General features: G+C 35.3%; 1 protein-coding gene across 4 annotated transcripts in view; it reads left to right on the top strand.

Moving 5' to 3' along the window:
* The window catches only part of LOC306859313 (rap1 GTPase-activating protein 1-like), a 72,554-nt gene extending 46,260 nt beyond the window's left edge, over positions 1–26,294 (top strand). Inside the window, exons 5-27 of one of the 4 annotated variants that reach the window (XM_079400300.1) lie at positions 711–758; positions 1,200–1,238; positions 1,363–1,548; positions 2,545–2,648; positions 3,919–3,997; positions 4,223–4,276; positions 4,511–4,594; positions 5,545–5,645; positions 6,924–7,053; positions 8,730–8,885; positions 8,975–9,046; positions 10,797–10,883; positions 11,110–11,250; positions 12,491–12,634; positions 15,826–15,903; positions 17,522–17,631; positions 18,567–18,662; positions 19,130–19,249; positions 20,570–20,705; positions 20,856–20,967; positions 21,110–21,201; positions 21,379–21,426; positions 22,679–26,294. In XM_079400300.1, the coding sequence (XP_079256426.1) occupies positions 711–758; positions 1,200–1,238; positions 1,363–1,548; positions 2,545–2,648; positions 3,919–3,997; positions 4,223–4,276; positions 4,511–4,594; positions 5,545–5,645; positions 6,924–7,053; positions 8,730–8,885; positions 8,975–9,046; positions 10,797–10,883; positions 11,110–11,250; positions 12,491–12,634; positions 15,826–15,903; positions 17,522–17,631; positions 18,567–18,662; positions 19,130–19,249; positions 20,570–20,705; positions 20,856–20,967; positions 21,110–21,201; positions 21,379–21,387 (2,178 nt within the window). In that variant the 3' untranslated portion in view covers positions 21,388–21,426; positions 22,679–26,294. The remainder of the gene's footprint in view (positions 1–710; positions 759–1,199; positions 1,239–1,362; positions 1,549–2,544; positions 2,649–3,918; positions 3,998–4,222; positions 4,277–4,510; positions 4,595–5,544; positions 5,646–6,923; positions 7,054–8,729; positions 8,886–8,974; positions 9,047–10,796; positions 10,884–11,109; positions 11,251–12,490; positions 12,635–15,825; positions 15,904–17,521; positions 17,632–18,566; positions 18,663–19,129; positions 19,250–20,569; positions 20,706–20,855; positions 20,968–21,109; positions 21,202–21,378; positions 21,427–22,678) is intronic. The other 3 variants (XM_079400299.1, XM_079400298.1, XM_079400297.1) reach the window with 3 other exon arrangements.
* The last annotated feature ends 731 nt before the right edge of the window (positions 26,295–27,025 follow it).

The raw sequence follows: 27,025 nt of genomic DNA on the forward strand, positions 1-27,025 counted from the left end.
TCACGCTTTGATCTTGTGTTCCACCGTCTGCCGTTTTCCTAAAACCTGATTAAAGAGAATAAAAAACAGTTCATTGTCTAAGACTGATCTAAAGGCTTTTTCTGTCTTTCAGTTTGCCTTTGTAAAATAATGTACTCTTTTCTAATATTGTTTAAATGCATGTGAACTTTCTTTAATAAGATGTTATGGTCTTTCATAATCGTTTTATGAATGTCCCATTATGCTGTTTAACTTTTTCCCCTTGGCTATTGTCTGTTTTCCTTGCACTGACCTTTTTTATGAATTACATAATATTTTGTTGTAAATTATACTGAAATAATTTCTCAAAATAAATTGCTTTTTTAGAATACACCCTCTTTAAATACAAATTGATTTGTATTTAAATTTGTTTTGCTCACTGTGGGCAATATAATCTAAATGTTTTTGAACATTTACTGTAGAATTATCAGTGCTTAGTGAATCCATCTAATAACTTAATTTCTATAACACGTCTTTCTCAATTTCTTAATTTTAAAGAAATTTCCAGAATTCCTATAGTTTATAAATTGAGATTATCCCACATATGCATATCATGTATTTTTTTTAAAGGCATGAAAATATAATTAGATTCCTCTCCCTCAGTAGATCTAACCAAAGTGTTATTTTTGCTTTCACACATGGGCTGACAGGGCTGCTATAGGGCTGACAGATTCTCTCTTTTTATCTTTCAGAGCAACAGAATGGATGAGCAACGATGCACTCTTCCTCCTCCTCTCAAAGTATGTTCACCTCACCAGCTCCCTTTTGTCCCTGTACACACGAACACTCACAAAAATACAAAACATGTATTGTCTGAGGTCCACAGACTGCTGTTTTTATCTGCGGGCAGACAGCTTCAAATAGAAGAGCTGGTTATCAGTCAAGCTGGTGCGTCTAGTTTTCAAAGACATCCCAAGCCCACTTTCCCTTGCACTAACTAAACTGCAATCAAATAAGATTAGCTGGTGCTAAGCAATATTCTCTGGCCTAAAGCCATACTGCCTGTATAGAATCAAACTGATTGCACTGAGTACAGATAGTGAGTTAGTTCTCTTAAATAAACCAGCAGATGAGCAAGTAGAGTGTTTTTTTCTCCTTGGGTCATTGGAATTTAAATAGGGTCTGTTGCAACCAAATAAATCTTCTGCATTATTAATGTTTTGAATGTCATCTCCTTACAGACCGAGGAAGACTACATCCCTTACCCCAGCGTCCATGAGGTAAAACAGTTCAGAAAAAAGAGCTGACAGAAAACATTTTGCTGTCGATATCTCAGTGGAATTTTATTTTGCACTTGCACGACTGACCGTCACAGTAATTGTTTTTATTCGCCGTCTCTGTCAGGTTCTCGGCAGAAGGAGTCCATTTCCCTTGATTCTGCTGCCCCAGTTTGGGGGTTATTGGATTGAAGGGACCAATCACGAGCTGAGCAATGGGATTGACCTGGACCAGCTCCTGTCTCCCAACTCACGCTTCAAACTGGAGTGCAACACCACCGCTAAGATCTACAGGAAGCATTTTCTGGGCAAAGTAAGGATTGCTTAAAGTAATAGTTCACCCCAAAATTATTGTGTTCTCACCTTCATTTCATTCCAAACCTGTATGATTGGCTTTCTTGTGTGAAACACAATATGTGAATATCTTGAAAAAAAAATCAAAGGAAAATTGTTATAAAAGTGGTCCATACTACTCGTTCACGATATTGCTCTATCCACTATATGTTTTGTGCAATAAAATTATGCATTATTAGGGGCATTTCCCACTTGTGATAGTTAACCGTGGGTCATTCTAAACCCTGGGTAAAAGGAATCCAGGATTATCTTGCTTCACGTTTAACAGAAGGGTTTAGAATGAATGGCAATAACCCAGGGTTAAGCTTTTAAAGTCATATATTAGCTTTGTGAGATGAACAGTCCAAAATTTATTACTAACTGCACAGTGCTCCTTGGTACTTTATTGTGAGTTTGAAAAGTAGAAATGTCAAATTCACGGTCTATTCCTTTGAGTCAGAACTTTTCAGTGAATCAGTTCACAAACTGGTCTGAAAGATTCAGTGACTAATCAGAATGCTTAGGTTCTCGGATTCAACTCAATGATTTGCCCCAAACAGTCCACAAGAGATAAAGATAATCAGTGAACAATATGTCTGCAGAAGACCTTAAACATAAAACATGAGCCCCCACAAGTTGAAAATGCATAGAAAAGCTGAACATTCAGATTGAAATCACTTTCAGCCCATCCATTTGAATAGGTTTCAATAATGTAATTGTTAACAAATGTAACCTAATTACATTGGCCAATGTGACACTGCAGCAGGCAGACATAATGAAGATTTATTAGGCTTTAGCTTCAATGGGCTTAATGTATTCACATCAAATATCCATTATAAATTAGACTAATGTGCATAAAGAAGTGGTCGGTTATCCCTTAGATCTGTGGGGGAGTGTTGGAACTGAAAACTGAAATGAGTTTGCAAGTGTGAAGATGAATGAGCGCTCACATCTTCGCCTTCTGCTCCTTCATTAGGAACACTTTAATTACTATACAGTGGACAGTGCCCTGGGCCACCTGGTGTTCTCCATGAAATATGATGTTATCGGGGACCAAGAGCATCTCCGTCTCATGCTCAGGTGTGACCTTCTCTCTTCTAATACTGCTTTTTATTCTCAATCCATTCTAGATTGCTTCCCCCGCTGTCATGTCTTATTTATTTTCTCGAATCACTTGTCTCCTGGCCTTGTGTCCTGCCAAACGTCTCTATCGTGTAGATGAGGGCGACTAATGAAGGGCTTAGTGTCTGGCACAGTTTCACTACTTTGTTTTGAGATTTGTTTTTTATTGTGAACATTAAACAGATCACACTGATATCTATTCATTGACAACTGTGAATGTTTCCTGGGACCCACAATAAAACCCTTTTTCTCACAGATTAAACAGGCCAAATGTACATGCCACCCTCATTTCCGCATTAGGCACCAGATGGACAATATAGGGCAATGTGTGTGGGTGGAGGAAGACAGCAGAATGTTCCTGTTATCAAATCCATGTGACACATTTAATGATGCCACAATGACACTGAACTGAAAACTGTTAATAAGTGTTACTGTTGTAGGTCTGGGCCATGTTGTGCTTTAATTCCACTAGAAACTTTTTTGTTGTTGTTTTTGAGCTGCCAGGGTTGAGGATGTATGTGTATTTTTAATGCATTACTGAAGTGAAGCAAAACTGAGAATGATAATAAATCTTGTTTTCAGAGAATATATGTTATATGTTTTAGCACACCAGGGTGACTAAGAGCATGAAATTGTCCAACCATGTAACACAAAGGTCAAGTTTCTTTAGTCATTCCCTTAGTTCCCAGAGTAAAACCAAAAAATATAGTTCTGATGTGTAGAAAAAGATTGTTGAGCTTCACAAAATGGAAAGGCATTATAGGAGAAAACTCAGAGATGTTATCTTGGGAAAAGGACATTGCAATATTTGGGTGCCAATAATCGTGGCCAACATGAACTAGAGAAAACATTTATTTCATAATTTCCCCCCACTTTCCATTGTTTTATTTCAATGAAAGGTTAGAATTTTGTGAACTTTTGAATGAAAGATCAAAAGGATCAACTATGTAGATTTATTTTCACAGCCACCTTTGCTCATATTTACATATGCATATTGCATATATATTATGTATTATATATTATATATAAAACAATATTTAAATGTATCATGCTTTTAATTTAAATTTAGTTATTTTTCTAATATAAAATAAAATTTGTCATTGGGGTAGGAAAAGTGTATGCATATACACTATATATATATATATATATATATATTCAAAACGATACATGATGCATCTTATGTCATTCATCTTATGTCTACAAATGTATTTGCTTTTTTTTTTTACAGAACAAAAATTAAAACATATCACGACGTGATTCCAATATCTTGTCTGACCGAATTCCCCAACATTGTCCAGATGGCCAAGGTGAGAGTGAATCAAGTGCGGAGGGGGTGAAGGGGTCAGCACTATTGTTTTCAGACCCTCCAATTCATCAAACTCCTCTCCGAGTGACATGACTGATTGTCTCACTCTCCCATGAGCCTGTTCTGTCCTTCCTGGACAGACAACCGTAGTGTTGCATCACTTTTGCAAGATCAGATAAGAATGAGGAACAAATCAATATGTGTTTTCTCTTTTCGTTATCAACAGCTTGTCTGTGAAGAGGTGAACGTGGACCGATTTTTCCCGGTGCTTTACCCAAAGGTACACAACAATTACAATCAATCTTTTTGTATGACCCACCTGCACCGAAGTGATATGCTTTACTCACTAACACATAATCCTAAATCATTTGTCCTGGTTAATTAAAGTGTGGCACTGGGAAATATGCTAGTTTCTGCAAAAGTATTGCTCATCGTCTCTTTGGGTTTGCAATGTTGATAAAGCAGTACCTAAAGGACATTCATCTTGCTATTGAAAACGTCTACTCTCCCATAGGCCTCCAGGCTCATCGTCACTTTCGACGAACACGTCATAAGCAACAACTTCAAGTTTGGTGTCATTTATCAGAAGTTTGGACAGGTGAGTCGCATGGGAAGCCTTATCTCCGTTAGCTTCTTCACAACCGATTTCCTCTCATTTAGCCGATGCACAGAGATGAATTGGTGCTGTAACTCATCATCGTAATTCATCTTTATCTAGAACAACACCATTTTTTTAACAAAGTAGTCCTTCCTTCTCTCGAACTCACAATGGCTCCTGTGCTTAGAGAACAATCAAGCCGTTGTCTTCATTTGTCTTTTATTAAAATCATGAGGCTATTGTTCCCAGAGGAGAGCTTTGATTGAATTAAGACAGATCCTTGACCTTTAAGGCCGCAGAGAGTGAGAGGTGCCTGAGAGGTTCTTCGAGGACGCTTGCCAGCAATGCCCTTAGCGTATTAGCATGACATCGGAGGCTGCGAGATGTGCTTGAACAGCCTCTTCATCTCACAGATCGTTGTGTTTACACACTCAACCTTTCCAATGTGGGCAGCAAGAACACAGAGGCTCTTAATGAGACGTTCTCATGTCTGAAACACACCTTATGGATCAGCCCTGAAAACTTCCTCTTGCCCTCCTTGACTCTAAATGGGAGACTATGTTTATTCAGAGGAACAATTTGCATTTTCATCAAGCTAATTGACTCATGATGAGCCATTTAGGTTTGCTAATTTTAGAGTTTGCTTTTGTCCTCATCAAGATGTTCTTGTTTTTTTTGTGTGTGGGTTCGTTTCATATGGGGTTTGTTGAATGTCAGGCTTTGTGCTTTAACATAAAGCACCGTCATTATGTGTTCTTGTTTTTGTGATGTATGAAAGATTGAACTAATTTGTGATTTTGTTCAGTAATTGAAGTAATGCTAATGCATGAAGCTTCTGTGTTGTGTTGACCTTCTCTTATACCTGAAGGGTTACTGTGTCTGCTGCCAAGGGCACAATACAAATGTTTGTTTGAAACTTTTAAGCATTTTATGTGTTTTTATCTGTGTAGACCTCAGAGGAGGAGTTGTTTGGGAATAATGAGGAGAGTCCTGCTTTGGTGGAGTTTTTAGAGTTTCTGGGACAGAAAATCGAGCTCCATGACTTCAAAGGGTAACACTCTCTCTCTTACTCTCTCTCAGTACGGCACAAGCGAGATGTAGACGCACTAGATGAAATGTTTAACAGCATGAATTCATTAAAATAAAAGCTTTGGATGTTGGTGTTTTTATTTGTGCACTTCTGAGGAGAGATTTCACTAAGAATGAACTGCACTTTCTTATAGCTCTCTTATAGCTCCTCCAAATCCCACAACAAGTGTTGTTATTAAAATGTTATTATTATCAAGCCCGTGTTATTATTATTAAAACTATAAAAAATTAATGTGTTAATTAAAATAAAGATGAAAAAATATAAATGTTACTAAAATATTAATAATATTAATATATTAATAAATATTACACATATTACTAAAATAAACTTAAATTGTTGCCTTGGTAACTAACTCAAATAAAATGTTTAAGTTCAAGTATAAAATTGCTAAAACTGAAATAGAAGTAAATTAATGCTAAATAGAAATATTTAATGAAAAAACAAAAATTAATAAAGATGACAAAAGCATTTAACAAAATTACTAAAACTTAACATACAATTAAAATGAAAACTAAAAAAATTTAATAATGTGTGTGTGTGTGTGTGTGTGTGTGTGCGTGTGTGTGCGTGTGTGTGTGTGTGTGTGTGTGTGTGAGTGCGTGTGTGTGTGAGCGTGTGTGTGAGCGTGTGTGTGTGTGTGTGTGTGTGTGTGTCGTGTGTGCATGTTTATGTGGTTTATGAGAACACAAATTTGTATAATAACATGGGTATGACAGAGGTATTACAATATGAAGGTGGTTTATGAGGACACTGCCTATGTCCCCGTAATTCAAAAGGCTAAAAAAACATACTAAATGGTGTTTTTTTGAAAATCTAAAAATGCACAAAGTCTCCTGTGAGGGCTAAGTTTAGGTGTAGGGCAATAGCATATACGGTCTGTATAGTAGAAAATCATTACGCCTATAGAGAGTCCCCATAAACCACAAAAACCAACGTGTGTGTGTGTGTGTGTGTGTGTGTGTGTGTGTGTGTGTGTGCGCGCTTAATGCAGATCACTAATTCCGAGTATGGGTCACCATACTTGGCCACACTTCACTTACTGAATAATAGAACACAAGTTTTGTGCAGAGATATCATTGCATTGCAAACAATTTAGCAATTTTTTATGTAACCTTTGCAAAGATATCCATGTGATAAAGTTTTGCTACAAAACTAGGATTCATTGTCTTTGTGAAGGTTAATGCTAACAATATCCTTCATGTTTGACGGCAGAATCTTTGAATATGCTTTCTTCTGTAGGTTTCGTGGAGGATTGGACGTGACACATGGACAGACAGGCTCTGAATCCGTGTACCACAATTTCCACAACAAGGAGATCATGTTCCACGTGTCAACTAAGCTGCCTTTCACAGAGGGCGATACACAGCAGGTACTTACAATGCTGTGGGTTCAGACAGTGAGACGGTCACTCATAGTACATGTGTTTTCCCTGCTTCTAGATCCTATAATCAATACAACTGTGGTAAGCATTAGTGGAACAAAATATAATCAGTTGTCCCTGAGAGTACATAATGTCCTGATGCAAAATAAAATAACAAGCCACATAGGTATGAGCCATCTGGATTGACAGAAGGGGAGAAATCATTCCTTAGCACTGGGGCAGATGCTGTTTTCTGCAGCCACACTCTGCTGATGTGCTGGCAGATGATTGTTGACTCACAAAGTGACCTTTATTCTGCACCTTCACTGGCAGCGCTGTGTCCTCTGAGGAAGAGTGTTTTTAGAGCTCACTCCTCAGGGAATCTTCTACATTTAGAACACATGAAGCATACTCCTCTCTCTCTCTCTCTCTCTCTCTCTCTCTCACACACACACACACACACTGTCGTGTGCACACACACACTCTGCAGTGATTGGAGGTTGACAGCAGATTCAGTTGGTGAACTGATGTCCATGTTTAAATGAGCGGCTGCAACCTCTGTGTTTGCCCTTGCCAGCCATCTGTTGAGACATGTTGTGAAAAACAACTTCAGCACATGACATCGACATAAATTAAACCTAAAAAATTAATGGAATTTATCATCAGATGTCTGCCAGAAGAGCGACACTCATCGCAACTGTTGGTTTGTAAATTACATCAAATATGTTTGGACTGGCTTATTTCATTCCTAAGTAATAAAGTGCAAGATGTTGTGCATTTAAATATATATTGATGTATAAAAGGCATAATATGCAATGGATATTCAGAATATAGCACATATTCTGCATAAGTCCCTTAGTGATTTTATATAATGGCATGATAAAAAATATTAAAGACGTGAATTATCATCAAAACTGCATTTTTAAAGCTAATTTATTATGTCTTGTTATTCTTTTGCAGCATACACTATTGTTCAAAAGTTTGGAAATGAATACTTTTAGTCATTAAATGCACATTAAATTGACCAAAACTGACAGTAAAGACATTTATAATGTTGCAAAAGATTTATATTTCAACACTGTTATTTTAAAATTTCTATTCATTAAAGAATCCTGAAAAAATATTAGAATGATTTCTGAAGAATCATGTGACACTGAAGACTGGAGTAATGGCTGCTGAAAAATCAGCTGTTCCACCAAAGGAATACATTTAGCTTCTTTTGTTCCACCAAAGGAATAAATTACATTTTAAAAAACATTAAAATAGAAAATATTTATTTGAATAAAATATAAAATATTATTTATTTTATCAAATAAATGTAGCTTTACTCATAAGAGAATTGTTTCAAAAACATTAAAATATTCTTATAGCCTCCAAACATTTTAACTGTATGTAGGTTAATTAAACATTAATAGTTGGCTCTTTATGAAACTATGGTGAACAAGTGTTTTGCATCATACATTACTATAGTTTCTATTTTAGTAGACTGCAAAACTGTTTCGACCAATCAGCATCCAGGACCCACTTTTTTATTCTTCTTTGGCTTGAAAGCTGCTAATACATTTTAAATTATGCCAAAATAATCTCACTTTAACAGCTGTATAGTATTTGAGTTTGATGAAAGTGCTACTGTTACATTTAAATTAAGAATTATAAAAGTGAACTCTCTTGTTTTGTTATCACAGTTACAAAGGAAGAGGCATATAGGAAACGACATTGTGGCCATCGTGTTTCAAGATGAGAACACTCCATTTGTGCCAGACATGATTGCCTCCAACTTCCTGCATGCCTATGTAGTGGTGCAAGTTGAAAATGCCTGTTCTGACAACGTCCTGTACAAGGTACATCATCACAGCATTACTGCAATCTAGTGCTTATGTAACACTTCTCTGTGAGTCAGTAAGTGATACAGGCATTTGTCATTGTCCAGGTTTCAGTAACAGCGAGAGATGACGTCCATTTCTTCGGACCACCCCTCCCCAACCCAGCCATTTTTAAGAAAGTGAGTAGATGAATCTAAATGGTAACACTTTATAATAACGTCCAGTTATAAGTAATTTATAAGTGATTAGATAATGATTAACTAATCGTTTACAAAACATTCATAAGCAATTAATAAGTGATATGCTAACAATTTGTGTATGTTTTGTTAATTCATTTAAAAGTCATTTACAAGTAATTAGCTAATGATGAACTAATCATTTACAAAACATGACTATGCATTCATAGATGATTAATAATTGATATGTTAATATTTTTATCTATGTTTTGTAGAATACGTTTTGAATCATTTACAAGTGATTAGATGATGATGAACTAATCATTTACAAAACATAACTATACATTCACAAATGATTAAGTAATATGCTAACGATTTATAAATCTGTCATAAGTTATCTTTATAAATAGCATCATGAAATAATTAAACACATCCTTAATGGTTAATAGTTACTAGTTAATATATTATTAATCACTTATAAATCATTGAAATGTCAACATTGTACTATTATCTCAATAAACATTATAAATCATTTACAAAGCTTTCTGCGTCCCCTAATCTAAAGTGTAAACTAATCATCAGTTGTAAATGTTTTACAAACTTTATGGTTTCCAGTCGTGTGCGCGTAAATATATATATATATATATATATATATATATATATATATATTCACAAACAACCTGTAACCTGGAAGGTTTGTAAAACATTTACAACTGATGAGTAGTTTACACTTTAGATTAGGGGACGCAGAAAGCTTTGTAAATGATTTATAATGTTTATTGAGATAATAGTACAATGTTGACATTTCAATGATTTATAAGTGATTAATAATATATTAACTAGTAACTATTAACCATTAAGGATGTGTTTAATTATTTCATGATGCTATTTATAAAGATAACTTATGACAGATTTATAAATCGTTAGCATATTACTTAATCATTTGTGAATGTATAGTTATGTTTTGTAAATGATTAGTTCATCATTAGCTAATTACTTGTAAATGACTTTTAAATGAATTAACAAAACATACACAAATTGTTAGCATATCACTTATTAATCGCTTATGAATGTTTTGTAAATGATTAGTTAATCATTAACTAATCACTTATAAATGACTTATAACTGGACGTTATTATAAAGTGTTACCGGAATATATGCAGTAAATGCTCTTTAAGTGGCATTTGAGGGAAAAAAGTATCTGCTTAAATACAGTTCTTTTCATTTCAAATATTTTGGGTCAGTAAGATTTTATTAAAACTTTTCTCAAGTTCTCCTATGCTCAAGGCTGCAATTATTGGATATAAAATACTGTAGAAACTGTATTACATTTTAAAATAATGTTTTCTGTTTTATATAGTTTAAAATTTATTCCTGCAATTTCAGGGTTTATTGCTGTGAATTTCAGTGTCACGTGATCCAATTTGGCGATCAAGAAACATTTATCATTATTATTTGTTGTGCTGCTTAATATTTATGTGGAGACTATTATTTTTTGAGAATTCGTTTGACTATAAAGTTCAAAAGAATGGCATTTGTTTGAAATATAATTTTTTTATATATTTTAATGCCTTTACAATTACTTTTGATCAATTTAATGGATCCCTGCTAAATAAAAGTATTATTATTATTATTATTATTTTATCTTTTAAATGGTAGTGTATGTAAAGAAAACAAAAAAAACTAATTTTCCTCTCCATCCATCTGTATCTCTCTCATTTGTTCTCCTTCTGCACCTTGCTGCCTCTGTCAGGGCCCAGAGTTTCGTGAATTCCTGCTTTCCAAGCTGATCAATGCTGAATACGCTTGTTACAAAGCTGAAAAATTTGCCAAATTAGAGGTGAGTGTCATTAAGATGTCAGAAATCAGTGCTCATATGCAACACCAAGGTTATGGTTTTAAATGCAATGTATTAATAAATGTATTTTATGATATATGTGACTAGCAAATGTAATGCAATGTAAATGTCCTCAAATAAATTCACAAGCCTCATCTAGCATTAATTTACGATGTTCAAATGTATTCTGTGTCTAAATACTAGTATGCTATCCCACTTTTATCACCAGGAGCGTACCCGGTCTGCTCTGCTGGAGACGCTGTACGAGGAGCTGCACATCAACAGTCAGGCTATGATGGGGCTGGGAGGAGAGGAGGACAAACTGGAGAATGGAGGAGGAGGGGGAGGGGGCTTCTTTGAGTCTTTCAAGGTAATCCACAAGGACACAGGGCTCTGGGGTCTCTGAGAGGGCACTTACATCCAGAATAGAGGAGGATGGGGATGTTTGTGAAGGATTGCTGTGGCTTGTGTGTGAATGCTGGACGGGGTGGATTTGGTTTGTGGTCATAAATCTTTTCCTGACATAAGATGAGTCGTTCATTCAGAGCAGTGTTATTTTACTGTCTTTATATACTATCATATTTCTATAAAAATATAATATTTTTTATAATATTTTAAATTTTATTTTATTTTTATATTTTCTGTTTTCATTTAAGTTTTTTTGTCATTTTTATTAGTTGTATTAGTTTTAGTATTGGTTATTAGTTTTGATTTAATTTAATTTAGCTTTAGTTATTTTAGCACTTCAACTTAAACAAAATGAAAATAAATTCAGCCTTAGAATAATTTTTAACATTTTTATGGTTTTAGTTTTAGTTAATGATAATAACTCTAGTTCAGACTGGTCTTTTTATCTTGCTGATATTATTCTTTATGAACGGTAGCATTTTCTTCTCTCTTGGGATTTAGATGGTGGCGTCTTTATGACTCCAGCTGCCAAGTGATGTAACCAATGCTACCTAAATTAAATTGCTCATTACATAATTAACGCTAATTAGTCCTATTAGCACGTTGTCGAGCATAGATGCACTCATGAGATTTATCTCATGCTCTACAGTGTTTTGCTTCCTGAAATACTTTGCAAATTAATCAGTAGCACATGATTAATCATACACCACACAAATATTTCTCTGTAATGTGCAGCATTATGCCTGGCGAGTATAGAGGTTATTTTTCAAGAATGAATTTTCCATAGCTATAATTCATTACAGACAGAACGTTTGTATGTGCGTGGCAGTCGGGTTTATAATTGAAGGTGTTCATTGGTGTTCACACATTGTGGTTGTGGCATTCTGGGATTTTCCCATGAAATTGGGCAGCACTTTAGTGGGTGATATTAAATCAATATCCATTAACACTCTCAGACGGTTCTGCCCTCTAATAGTTGCAAGCTTCAATCGTGAGTAGCCAAGTTCTCTGCTAGCTTCATATCATCTGTCCTCCCTCTGCCCACTTGCTTTTTTCTTTTACGAACAAAACTGCACTCTTCGCTCAGGTGTTGCTCAGGTCATTTTAGCTACTGGATTCTTTGGCTTCAGACCCACTCCATTGGCCCTCGCTGACCTGCCGCTGCTCACCGTGTCTCCTCCTCATCTCTCCCTGTGCTATAGCGGGTGATCCGCAGCAGGAGCCAGTCTCTGGACACCATGGGCCTCAATATCAGGAAGTACACAGTCTCCAATAGTCACAGCGGCAGTTTCACCCACAACAACAACAACCACCACTCACCAGAGACCCCCAAACCCCCTGGGATAGTAAGTAGGCTTTCCAATGGGCCAAACTATGCTAGTCCCCTCACTTCCCTCCACTATGAGGTAAAACCCAGTCCTAGTAACATATACTTCACTAATTCCTGACTACACTGAAAGTTAAGCACAAGCACAGATCCTCTGAGTTGCCAAAATGAGAACGAAACGACACAACGAAGATGAAAGAATTCATGATTAATCAACAAACTTCAATGTAATTAATATTCATGCACCAGTCCCTTAACATTTTTTTCCCTCATTCCCATCATGCTTTTTATATGTCATCTCTGCAGCCACTGATCTTATTCACTGGACCTTTTACAGTTTACCTCAGGAACGTTTCTTGGAAGGGTCACTTAAATGCACTGGTCTTGCTCATGTTCGCTGCTCTACAGTCAGGATTTCCTGAATTTTAAGGGTCAATGACATGAAGTTCCTATCTATTAATTTATTCTAAAGTACATTAAAGATGTAATTAAATTATAATTTCTGTATTAAAATCAATTTTGATATATATATTTAAATTTATATATATATAGATATATATAATTAAATTTTTTTATTAACTATTTATAAATACTAAACAGTGAAGCAGCTGAAATGTTTTCTTTTATATATATATATATATATATATACTGTATATATTGATGTTTCAATATATCAAATTGTATAATATACATATATATAAAAGAAAACATTTCAGCTGCTTCACTGTTTAGTATTTATAAATAGTTAATAAAAAAATTTAATTGTTATTTATTTAAAGAGGACCCCTGAGGACTTTGTGTTGAGATCAATAAGTCTCTTAAAATATCAGATAAGATTAGTTCAGGTTGTAATTTAATGTTAATTTGGTGCAACTCCCTAATATATATATTTGTAATATTCTATATTCTTTTAAAAATAGTACTACTACCTTGAAAAATATATTTAAAAACCTTTTTGAAAATTATGGTTGCATGGCATTTGTCACGTGACATTTTTTTCAGACAATTTTATTTCAAAAATTATATTAAAGTTTTTCAAATCATCCATCAGAACTTGACACGTATGTTTTAATCTTGATTTCTTTAAAACTGTTTTCTTTTTCTTTATTGCAGACACTTTTACTGTATAAATATGTCATTGACCCAAAAGCATGTTATTTGAATTTGCGCTTTCCCCAGAGAAGACTGTTATTCTGTTATAATCACAGGAGGTGTGTGTGTTGGTTATGGTGAAGATGAGGTCCTCTGAGGGGTGCATGACATAAAGTAGTCTGGAATGTGTTGCATGTTGCTCATGAGGGAATGAAATGCTGTCAGATCTACAAGGGGTCATGTGAGACATTATTTTGTTATTTTCCTTGCAGTGTCTTTCAGGAATGAATACTATCTGATTTTGAAGTAGGATAAGGCGGCCTGCAGCAGTGTTAGTATAAAGATGGTTGTGAGTGTTTTGACCTTACCACATCCCCCACAGTATCAGACACACATCAGCACTGCATTAGAACCTGCTGGGAGAACTACATATTTATGTGTATGCATGTTGAATGGATTCTGCTGCGCTTGTGTTTTAATATGCAGGTGTCCTGTTGGTAAGTATAATGCTTTCACAGCTTAAGTGCAGAGATGGCGTCCTCCAGCCAGCCAGCTCTTGCTCCATCAAGCGCAGTGGCTGTTATAGTGCTGCTTCTTGCCCTGGGGACTATCACACACTGAGAGCATTGCTATGTCATGCCAGCGCCCCTCGTGAGCACAACTCATATGAGTCGAGTGAAATCCCACTTTCCCCACAGGGACTCGCACTGGAACAGACTTCAGAGTTACTGAGCAATGCCTCTGTCACAGTTAATGTTTCTGTTATTTATAGCGCTATCATAAGCCATGTCAGTCAAATGGCCTTCACACAGGTTATGCAATGGAGAATAAAGACCAAAATTTTAGTACAACTAATACTTTGGTATTGGGAATTTAATCCCAAAGGTTACAGACAAAAATTAGAAATGATGTATTGATGCATCCCCTTATGGTGACTAAGTCAGAACAACCAGGGCTATTGCGAGTCATGGGGGCCCCACTAAGGTCCTCTGTGACAGTGGTTATCAACTGGTTTTGCTGCAGGACCCAGTACATTGCATGCCAAGTGACAACTCAACACTTACCAAATTTATTTATCCTAAACAAGTAAATAAAAACATAATCAAATTTACATTGAAACTTGCATAGGTCCAACAATATGCGAAATTAGTAACATAAAGTAAAGAAAAACTTCTTTAAAATCACACTGAAACTTGCACAGGTCCAATGATATGCATAATTATTAACATAAACTGGATAATCAAATGAACAGTTTTGTAAATTCAGTTTTTTGTATTATAATATTTACATTTTTGTTGTATTTTATTTTAGTTTTAGTTTTTCCATAAAGTCAGATTGAAACTGTAAAGTGCTTAGGTCCAACATTATGCAAAATAACAAACTGGATAGTAAAATTTTAAATTTTGAAAATTTTATTTAATTTAATTTTATTATTTTAGCCTTTTTCCACTTCTATGTGGGACCCTGATATGATACAATTAAAATTTTTATAAATTTTGTATCTTATTTTAGCATTTTTCCACTTCTATGTGGGACCCTGATATGAAAATGGATTGGTTTCAACAGGTCGATCCATTTTTATATCACGACCCACCAGTTGAGAGCCACTGATCTATGTCAAGTCAAGTCAAGTCTGCTTTATTGTCAATTCTTCCACATGTACGGCGCATACATACATGATATAACTATGAGTATGCATTTTTGCAAGTTTAACATAACACCTGGCCCAATTAAACAGAGCTCAGTTACCAAAATAATGATTAAATGTTTATTTAACAGCATGATATATATGAACTTCCTTGTCTGACTAACTTGACTAACTGTTAAACTGTGTTCAAATGTCAACTGTCCCAATGTCACAAATTGTGTGCTATGTGCTCCTACTTCAGCTTTCTTGTCCTTCACAGGTCCCCGTACCTGCTGAGGTTCCTCTGGCCCTTTTTTCCTTGTGTGGCTACTCTGTTGTGTTCATGACAGCTTTTTTCTTGCTGTTCATGCTTTGATGACTGTCTCTCCAGCAGATGTTTGTAGGCTATTTTGTTTGTATAACACATAACCTGCTGCATGGACTCATGATTTCTCTCGTTCTCTCTCTCTTTCTCTGTGGGCTCTGTGCAGTCATTGCTTGTCCCAGGCAAAAGTCCCAGTAAATATGGACGGCGTGGCAGTGCCATAGGAATAGGAACCATAGAAGAGGTTCATGTATAACTCTCACTCCTCTCTCATATGCATTATTTGTTCTCACCGCATGACTTTTACAACAAACAGGTGCAGTTACAGTCAGCTGTATGTTTTTTTCAATGCACTGATCAAAATTAGATTATGGAAATTCATATTAAGGGCTGATGCCATATTTAATTTTACACAAATAAAAATGAGGCTGAGAAATGGATGTGCATCCAGTTTAATTTGTTTCACTTTAAGTTTTACTTAAAATGTTTAGAAATCAGGTTTGTCCAAAATTGTTTGGAAATACACATTAATGTTTTGTTAACGGAGTGATTGCCACCAGCTATACACCCACTATGTTTATTCCAGGGTTATTATAGTTTAAATTAATTAAAATAAATAAATTTCATTTAGTTTTAAATTTCAATTAACTTAATTGATATACTAAAATAACCAAAACTAACCCTAACCCTAATAATTAATAAACACTATCTACACATATATAAAACAAAAGATAATAAAATGGTAAAACAGCAAAATTACTAAAACAAACATAAATTAACATTTTTTTTAATTGTTTTCAATTAAATATGGCATATTACCCTGAATTTTACCTCTAACATTCTAATTTCTGTTTTTCATTTAAGTTTTTACATTGTAGTTTATGTATTTTATGTATTTTTTTTGCAATAATAAAGTGTGGCCGATAACCGATACATTATTTTGCCTAAATAAATACAACTAATAAAAATAAAACACTAAAACTAAAATCAGTCATTTTAAAAGCTAAAGGGAATTTAGGCACCACAAAATGAATGGAAAAATGGATATTCATTTTGAGATTCATTTAGCCAAGTATTACATTTAAAGTGTTAAGTTATTATTAATTCATAAATTATTAGTATTTTGCAAAGATGAACTTTAAATGAGCTTTACATGATGGCAAAGTTCAGCTGTAAAAGCAGAGGAAATGGGCATGCACAATTAAATATCCAGTATCGGCCAGTAACAATGACATATACATGACAATAACATGTTCATGATGAAAAGTCACAGATTTCATGATAGCTCCCCTTCCAGCATCACTTCCTGCATGTAATGCATAGCTCTGCTACGTTTTTAATGTCCAACGTCACTTCTTGTTGTGTAGTACTATTCGGTATATTTCTATCCTCTCGTCTGAAAATTGTACACTCTTTGCGAGCTAATGGCATAGAAACACAAAGGAAAAAGGCAACAGAGAGTCTTTCCGAAGCCTTTGAAGCCATTTTAGATAAAAGCCTTTTTGAAGGCCTTTCATTTGAAGTCATAAAACAGAAGCTGTAAAATCCCAGCGCTCAGGCTTGAAGAGAACAAAGTGTCCCCAGCGAGAGCACAGTGAAGCTCAGGAGATCCTGCTCCCATCTTTCATCTCTCAGTTCAGGCCAAAACCCTCAAGCGCGCACTTCACATCCACCCTGCCAGTCAAGCTACGGAACAAAAGAATGGAGCACGCCACAGATAGAAGAAATAATAGACTACAATTGCACAGACCTGACCTATAGAGGACGTATTATCCTTAAAGAGACCACACGGTGACCATCAAAGTGTGAAGGTGTTTCTGTATGAATCCTTGGCTCACGGACCTTCTTGTTCTCTCCTACAGTCTTTGATCATTCCCGGAAAAAGCCCAACTAGGAAAAAGTCAGGACCTTTCAGCTCTCGACGTAGTAGTGCAATTGGCATTGAAAACATCCAGGAGGTCCAGGAGAAGAGGTAAGAGGAGGAGGAAACTTCAGAAGCTGCAGCTGTGAAGCATGAGTGCCTTGAAAAGCGCTATATAAATGTAACAAATTATTATTATTATTATTATTATGACAATTTCAATGTCACAGATTCAGGCACCCTTTTGCTCAAACCTGCTTTCAGCAGCAAGATCTTCTGTCAATTTCATATATGCACTACAATTCAAAAGTTTGGGCTCAGAAATGTTTCATTTTATTTATTTATTTATTTTGATATCTTCTGTTATTATTTATTATTATTTTTATTATAATTGTATTCATTTATTTTATTATCACAGTAAAAAAACTTAAGCAGCTCAACTGCTTTCAACATAATAAGATAAGAAATGTTTCTTGAGCAACAAATCAAATCATAAACCTGGAGTACTGGCTGCTCAAATTCAGCTTTGCCATCACAGAAATAAATTACATTTCAAAATATATTAAAAGGAGTTATTTTGAATTGTAATAATATTTCACAATAATCCTTTTTTTTTACTGTTTTTTTTTGTATAGGAATATTCCTATATAAAACAGTTAAGTTGTAATAATAATTAAATATATTGCTGTTTTGATCAAATAAATGCAGCCTTAGTGAGTATATAAATCTTTAAAAACATATCAAATAAAGTACAAATAAATCCAAATTTTTGAATGGTAGAGTATGTGTGCGTGTTTGAGAAAGAGCAGGGCTCAAAAATAGCAATCACATTATGGCTCAGGCCAGTTTGAGAGACATATTATTGACAATGTTAGTACTGACGGAATGGTTATATCCCAAAAATCTTAAATTTATTGATCATACACTGTACATGCAAAAACAATACAATACTAAATATAAAATAAAAGAGTTATAGGCAGAACATGAAGTGTAATATTACACTGAACTTTACACTCCTTTTGTGTGTTTGTATGTGTTTGGTGAAGAATTGCCGCTCTGTTGTCAGAGGACAGGACAGTGCTCTGTCTCTCTCTACCCAGCGTCACTCTCAAGAATGGGAGGCTCATCGTGGATCCCTCCAAGTATATGCTACCATAGAATGACACCTCTATAACCATAGAGTAGCTGCTTTCCTTATCTGGCCATAGAAATGCATCTGAAATGCTATGAATTATGGCCTTTAGCACATTATTAAACCGGTCACACATGCAAAATCAGCATGCTAACTGATTGGTGGTCTGCTAATTTTTCAGCCAATCAATGTCTGTTTTACTGATTTTGCATGAGCTACCCTTTGTCATATGTGCTGTAATACTTTCAGGCCCTTTGATTGGTGTTGCTCCGAATTCATGTGCTTCAGTATAGTGATGTGAATTGGCATGCACTGTTGTATCTAACCTAACCTAACTCTGAGTATACTGCAGTTGAGCTTAGACTCTGTCACCTCACCTTTGACGTGTTGTTTCAAACACAATGCTTATGCTGCCCCCTGATGGTGAAAGTGTGTGTGTGTGTGTGTGTGTGTGTGTGTGTGTGTGTGTTTCTGCAGCAGTAGAGAGTGCTCCCCCAGCACACAGAAGACTCCTGACAGTGGCCACGCCTCCCAGGATCCCAAGTCTGAAAACTCCTCCAATCAGAGCTCTCCTGAGGTCCTCATCACCAAGAATAGGTAAAGTCAAAAGCATTACCTTGAGGGATGATTGATTCGATTTGTTCACATATTTCAGTGAGCCTTAAACCTTGTGCTTTTATGTCTCAAGGGTTTTTGTGTTAAAATTTAAATTGTTTTTGAAACTTTCTACTATGCCTTTATTTATTTTTGCTTATTTTAAAATGTATTTTAAATGTGTATATTATATTGTTTTCCTCTTGTCACAAACCCAGATCTTCTATCTTAATCAACGAAAACTCATGATAAAATATAAATTATTCTAATATTAATATATTTAAATAGTTAAACATCTTTCATTTTAATAAACATTTCATTTCATATTTCATTTTAACACTTCAAATGTTGTGTTAGAATGCTGTAAAGTTCAAATTCAAGTTTATTTGTATAGCGCTTTTTACGATACAAATCGTTGCAAAGCAGCTCTACGGAAATTAAGTTTCCACAATATATTTATGAATTGCAGAACCTTAATATATTTAACTTATGGCAAAATTTGGTAATTCTGTATGTTGTCTGAGCATTGGCATCCTCTGAGGTCCTCTGAGGGGTTGGCATTATCTTTTCTCAGGTGTTCGGTCATCTCAGATCATTTAAGGGTTGGATCCAGACTGAAGCTTCTGTCATTCCTAGTTACCACGGGATGTTAATCCCGTGACAGAAACAGAGAAACAAATAGAGACATAATTAGCGTAGCTGCTGTTCCATCTAAGCAAAAATGATTTGTTCAACCCAAGCTAAAGAATAATAATAATGTACATTTGATCAGATATAACTGCAGTACAAGAGTATAAGATGCATTATGTAAACACAGTGATTTATTTTTGAAAATTGAAATTGCCAGTACTGATGGACTGGTTATGTTCCAAAAATCTCACATGTAGTGAGTGATTATGCAAAGCAGTGTGATACTCTGTGTGTGTGTGTGTGTGTGTGTGTGTGTGTGTGTGTGTGCGTGTGCATGCGCGTAAAAAAAAAAAAAACAATTTTGTGGTGTGCTGTGTCCAAAAAGGCTGATTTTTCAATTATACAAAACATGGAGAAAAAATTTTAAAATTGAATTACCATCACTTCCTTAATTTGAGATGTGGTGAAAATGACATGATAATGACTGAGAAAAAAATTGCTGAAAAAAAAAGGTCACTGCTGGACATTGTGAGATTTTACTCATATTTGGTGCTTGATAGGGTTTGCTACTAAACCCTCGATGTGCGTTTTGGTGGATGCAAGCGATCTGACAACAAGAACTATGGGAGTTTCTTACTTGTTACAGGTGAAGGCATTAAGAACATGTTTTTGTATGTATGTATGTGTATGTAGCTCAAGCATTTACTGCCGGGCTCCCTCCATTCCTGAGGCTCATGACCTGTCCCGCTCCTCATCTAACGCCAGCAGCTTTGCTAGTGTGGTAGAGGAGAATGAAACAGAGGCTACAGAGGACTATGACACCGGCATGGTGAGAACAGCACATTTATCGTCAATACATTCAAGTAATGAGCATCTCTAGAAACTTCACAGTCATTGCATGCAAACTGTCTTTAGCACAAACATGTTCACAGCAGACTACCATTTAAAAAAAAAAATTTGATGTATTTGTCCCATTCAGGAGAGTCTGTCATCAGCAGAAACTCCTCATAAACGAGATTCGTTCACGTACAGCACATGGCTGGAGGACAACATGAGCACTGCCAGTACAACCAGCATGGGAAGCTCTCCTGGTGAGAGAAACAAGCTATACAAAATAGTTTCACTCACACCCTTAACATATTTATAAAAATAAAACATCTTTATGGTATATTTGTGTAGTAGTGTAGCTTATGTTTGTGTTTATCTATTAAATAAATGTTCTTATGTTTCCAGCCGGGAAACCAGATGGTGGAAAGAACCAGGAGCAGAACCGTACAGACATCCGCATCAAACTTGAGCGACCGCATGACCACAAGTCCACATCTGTGAGTCTTACAAGCCTAGTCTAAGCATAGTGGATTTAATAGTATCTGCTTTAGTGAACAGCAGTGTATATATTATGCACACAGTTTGCACATAAAGGATGGTAGCTTCATTAGTTATTGGGTGAGTGTGTGCCCTTTCTGTCTGTTGTAACTCTATTACTGTGTGCATCTGTGCAGAACTGCTAGCCCCTCCCGCTTGACTGCCTCATGGATGTCCATCAACAGGTTAGATTTACTGTATCATGACTCAATTCATTTTCTTTCATCAACTGAAGATGTAAACTCATAATCTAGTCTTTTGTATAACCTATATTATAATATTAAGATAACCTTTTAAAGTTTTGCACGTATATGGCCAGTGGTGCATATTTGGGATCATTTACATCTGAATCATGCTATTTTTTAAGGCTGAATGAAAGAATAAATTTCGGAAAATGTACAAAAGATAGACAACATAACTTCTTTCTACTTAAATTATGGAAAATGTTTTGAGTTATTGTTAGTTTTCCAAATTTGCCAGAAATGATGAATAATTTTTGGTAAATGCAGCCTCTGTCTCAGTACCTCAACATTTCAAATGTATTGTGTTTTGCTCGGCAGCCCATAATGTTTTTGTAAGTCAGTTTTTTTAAAAGAAATTACTACTTTTATTCAGCAGTGATGCAGTAAATTGATCAAAAGTGATAGTTAAGACATTTATAATGTTCCAAAAGATTTCTATTTAAAATGAATGCTTAGGTGTTGTATCAAAAATGTATCAACTTGAACTTCTCTACAAAAATATTAAGCAGTATTATTATTCAACATTGATAGTGTTTCTTGAGCTCCCAATCAGCATATTAAAAGAATTTCTGAAGGATCATGTGACGCTGAAGACTGGAGTTTGCCAACACAGGATTAAATTACATTTTTAAATATATTTAAATAGAAACTGTTGTAATTGTAATAATATTTCACAATATTACTGTATTTTTGACCAAATAAATGCAGCCTTGGTGTGCACAAAGGACATAAAAATGCTAATTTTCTTTGATGATGTGTGTAATTAGTTTATGGGGGAAGTCGTGGCCTAATGGTTAGAGAGTCGGACTCGTAATCCAAAGGTTGCGGGTTCGAGTCTCGGGCCGGCAGGGATTGTAGGTGGGGGGAGTGAATGTCCAGCGCTCTCTCCACCCTCAATACCACGACTGAGGTGCCCTTGAGCAAGGCACCGAACCCCCAACTGCTCCCCGGGCGCCGCAGCATAAATGGCTGCCCACTGCTCCGGGTGTGTGTTCACGGTGTGTGTGTGCACTATGGATGGGTTAAATGCAGAGCACGAATTCCGAGTATGGGTTACCATACTTGGCCGTATGTCACTTCACTTTCACTTTCACTTTCAGTGTATGTGGCAACTCTTGTACATTTTTAATTTGTTGTTCATGCTAATGCAGTGTCAATGACCTGATTATTGTTCCAAACCTTATTGTCCAAACAGCATTTCCATTAGAAACACCTTAGAGAGAAATTGAGAACTGGAGTTTATGCCGTTACTTGATGATGAAGAAGAGGATGATGAGGATGTGCATGCCCCAGAACCACAATTGTGACCATACCTCCATCAGGACACTCACTTCCCTCGCAGACTTGACCAGAAACAGGAAGGAATTGGTTACAGGCATCCAGAGACTGTACACTGGGCCTCCTCTAGGCTTGTCCTTTCCCCCTTGTGAGTACATCAGTAAATGAATAAGAACACTCTGTAGAGGCATCTACTGACACGCCACTGTGCTGGTGAGTGGCTAAACTAGCAGGTTATTTGAGGTCCTAACACTGTGCTGAAATTCAATTCTGTGAAGTTTGTCTCCTAAAGAACATTTCATCTGCTTGCACGACGAAAGCTTTTTAGCCCTGTCCCAAATGGTGGACTTTGCAACAGGGATAGAGCATCCTTCTGAAACCTAAAATGACAAATGGGAGGCGCTGCGGTCTCGAGGACTTCACTGCAAGAACAGTACACATCAAATGCGCTATTTAGGACAGGGCCATAGAGACCAAACCATTTCTCATGTTCTGATATTGATGTTCTGTCGTTCAGATTTCAGGGTTGTAAACCCTTCATCTGATGTTCATTTCAGCAGTGCAATACATTATTTAAGAGTAACATCACTCCAAAAAGTCAGTTCAGTTAAAATGCGTAGGGATGCACCAATATAAAAAAAATATAGCTTTACCGATAAGCTGCTAATAATTTTGTGTTATGGCCAATATTAAAATTCTATACTATTTTGTAAAGAAATAACAAATAAAAATTAATTTTTAAACGCTACAGGGGAATTAAGTTATCACAGCAATATAATATACAGTATGAAAATGGTTATTTATTTTGAAATTTGTTAAATATTACATTTAATAGTGTTACATCATTTTTTGTGTTTTATAAGATGAACTTTAAGTGAGAATTAGCTGATGGCAAAAGATAATCTAAATGAATAAAAAAAAAAAAAAGCATGAACAATTATATATCCAATATCGGCCAGTATTGATGAATTAAGACATTTCTAATATCAGCCAATAACTGATATGGTATTGAAACTGTATACTGTGCATCCCTAGCTTCTTTTTATCTACAGTGTGTATATGTGTGTATATATACAATATATCCGTATATTAGGGGTGTAACGGTACACAAACATGACGGTTCGGTACGTACCTCGTTTTTGACATCATGTTTCAGTATGGTTTTGGTACAGCAGGAGGAAAAAACCATACATAAAATTGCTTTTTTTTATTACTAAACAGTGGTTTACTGAACAAATTGTTCTTTAATAAATTTCATTATAATTACAATTTATAGGGATAAAAATCTACCTCAGCTTATCCTCTAAACTACTTTTACATTACTATAAGGTTACAATTAACTACAGAGTCCAAACTTAGATTTAATTACTATTTATTTTTAAAATATAATCAACACTCAACTTTGTACGGAAGCGTATTGCATTCACTTGAGGAAGAAAAATCTACTCTGTTTTTCTGAATTAACGAGTTAATTATCTCAGAATTACGAGATAATTTTTCATTAAAAAAAGTTTTTGCTCCGTTTTTCTGAATTAATGACTTAATTATCTCGTAATTCTGAGATAATTAAGTCATTAATTCAGAAAAACAGATCCGTCTGCGATCCGTCAGGCCACATCAAAGAGCGTCAAAATGTTGTTTTTGTAAAAATTGTTTGAATTTCCTGAAAAAAAAATTTAGCTGAAAAAAAGTAGCAATATATAAAACTGCAAGTGCTCAATTAAATTTAACTTGTGCAGTAGTTAAAACAATGCTGTATTTGTTCGGTATGTGTACCGAACCGAAATACCTGTTTTGAAAATTTTTGGTACGAATATGTGTACCGTTACACCCCTAATATAGTGTAGCTCATATTTATTGGTGAGAATTTATCAGAAACTGAGGGTGCCGTTACTCTTAAATAATAATTTTAATGAGTGCAACTCAAAGAAAATATTCATATTTGATTGGCATCAAAACATGACAGTTTCGTGAAGTGTGACAGATGCCCTCTGAGTATATTAGATTAGATATTGCAGATGCCTTACCTTACCCTCACAGAGATGAGATGTGCATCCATGTCAGTGTTACAACAACAGTGAGTTAACATACTAATTCAGCTTAGTTTCCTGACCAGCTAACCAAGCAGGACTAACTGTAAGTCATTGTTTATGCTCAGCTTTGTTTCACCAATTGGACATGTTAATTGTTTGTTACATAAGCAGCCCATGATAAATGCTTGAGACTTGGGTCTTGAGTTTCATTCCTTATGATGGCTCTTTTTTTAATACAGGAAACTGTATAAAAATCCTTAGTGGAGATACTTTCCTTATGTTGACTCAATTCAAACGGGCTCTTCTTTGCTTTGTGTGTGAATGTACAGATGGTTTTAACTGTGTGCCAAGGTGACAGTCCTCTTTAAAACACTCAGTCTAGACAGGACTTTTGAGGTAAAACAAATGTGCTGTTGCTAATCTATAAAGAAATCATTAATGCCAAAAATCAGTCAATGTGAGATTTGCTCTTTCTGTTAAAGGCAAAAAGCATTGAATGAAGCTTAAATATGTCGAGTGGTTTGGGGTTGCCTTACTCGAAGTGTCAAAATATATGAAGGGGAAAGCTTAGCAGAATTTTTTGTAATGTATTTACGATAAACGATTAGCCTTACTGGCTTCCATTAAACTGCCTTTATACCATCTTGTCCTACACCATTAAAATGTTATGTAGTTCTCATAGCTGATCCATATTTGTTTTATACATTTCCCATAATTGATCCGTCCTGATGACACACTCAGACATTGGCTGTGTCCGAAACCTGAATTTTTTTTTTTTTTGCAGGATCATGTGACGCTGTAGACTGGAGTAGCTAATTGCTAAATTCAGCTTTGGCATAACAGGAATAAATATTAAAATAGAGAACAGTTATGCAATACTTTTTGGTGAGCTTCAGAGACTTATTTGAAAAACATTAAATAATCGTGTCTGTCTGAAAGCAGTTTTGTTATGCCTGTGAATTTTTAGACTGATTAGGCAGCTGCTTGAGGTTTTGGACACAGCCATTGTGAGATATTGCATTAAAAAACAAATAATATTTGGGTTTCATACCAGGCTAAAAGGATGTACATCATCACAATAACTACAGAGAATTACTAACATCATAACTACAACCTCTAGAGGTCCTGGTATCAGTTGTGTACCAAAAAAAATGCTCAAATATGTTGGAAATATGTTTTTAGTCTGCTTTTGTTTGAGCTGCGCGGGGCTTCTGTGCCCCCTTGTGGTGAATCATGATTCTAGCACCGTTTATTTGCAGTGTCCATGTACATAAATGCAATTGCTGTTCCTGTGCAGAAGTCGAATTTGTCTGGGGAATAAAAATGCAGCACAAAATCCATGCTGATGACAGGGTATGAATTTTTAGACATTGTTATGCTTTTCTTTTAGCTGCTGCTTCGGTGACCTTTTCCTGTGCAATCATCAATGTAAATACTGCTTTTTTGTACATACTGCCCAGAAAATCTGAAACAAATAAACTTGAGTGTGATATTTCCTTGAACATGTTTGTCTGATTGTCTACTTTTCGATTTAAATAGCTGAATGGGTTGAGATATACATCAATGCCTGTGTATTTTCCCGCCAAAGCATACAGAATTGGTTTATTGCATATGAGGAACTGGGCATGTGATCTTTGTGTGGTTTACTGGCTGTATGTGGTTATTACAAAGCTTGAAATGCTATGCATGTGTTTTACCAATTAACTTGCAAGTACATTCTCCACACCAGCAGAGGGCAACATTTACATAATTCAAAACCTCATTTCAGTAATTCAATCCTTTCAAATGCAGCTGCTGAAAACAAGAAGTAATTCAAAAAGGATGTAAAATAAAACCAAATGCTTTACAAATTATTCGGATGACAGACAAATCACAATTCTAGATGTTCAATTCATTTGTACATCAAGTCTATACATGAAATAATAGCAAAAACATATTAAAGACATTTCTCAAAAGCATCAACGTCAGCCACAATATGTGGACAGAGTTTAAAATATGAGAAAATTGTTGCAGAATCTCTATCTGACAACATTTTATTGAGCATAACTGGTAATTGTTACTGTTAAAACTTAAGTGATTAACATTTATTCTTGGTAATTGAAATAAAGCTGAAATAAAATAGAAGTATTAGATAAAAACATGCTTAAAAAATACAAATGAGAAATGTTGCCACAGCAACTATAACTGAAACAAGTTGAAATACTAAAATTAAATAAAACTAAAATATAAAG

Source organism: Barbus barbus, assembly GCF_936440315.1.
Source record: "Barbus barbus genome assembly, chromosome: 40".
In the NCBI taxonomy this organism is placed as follows: domain Eukaryota; kingdom Metazoa; phylum Chordata; class Actinopteri; order Cypriniformes; family Cyprinidae; genus Barbus; species Barbus barbus.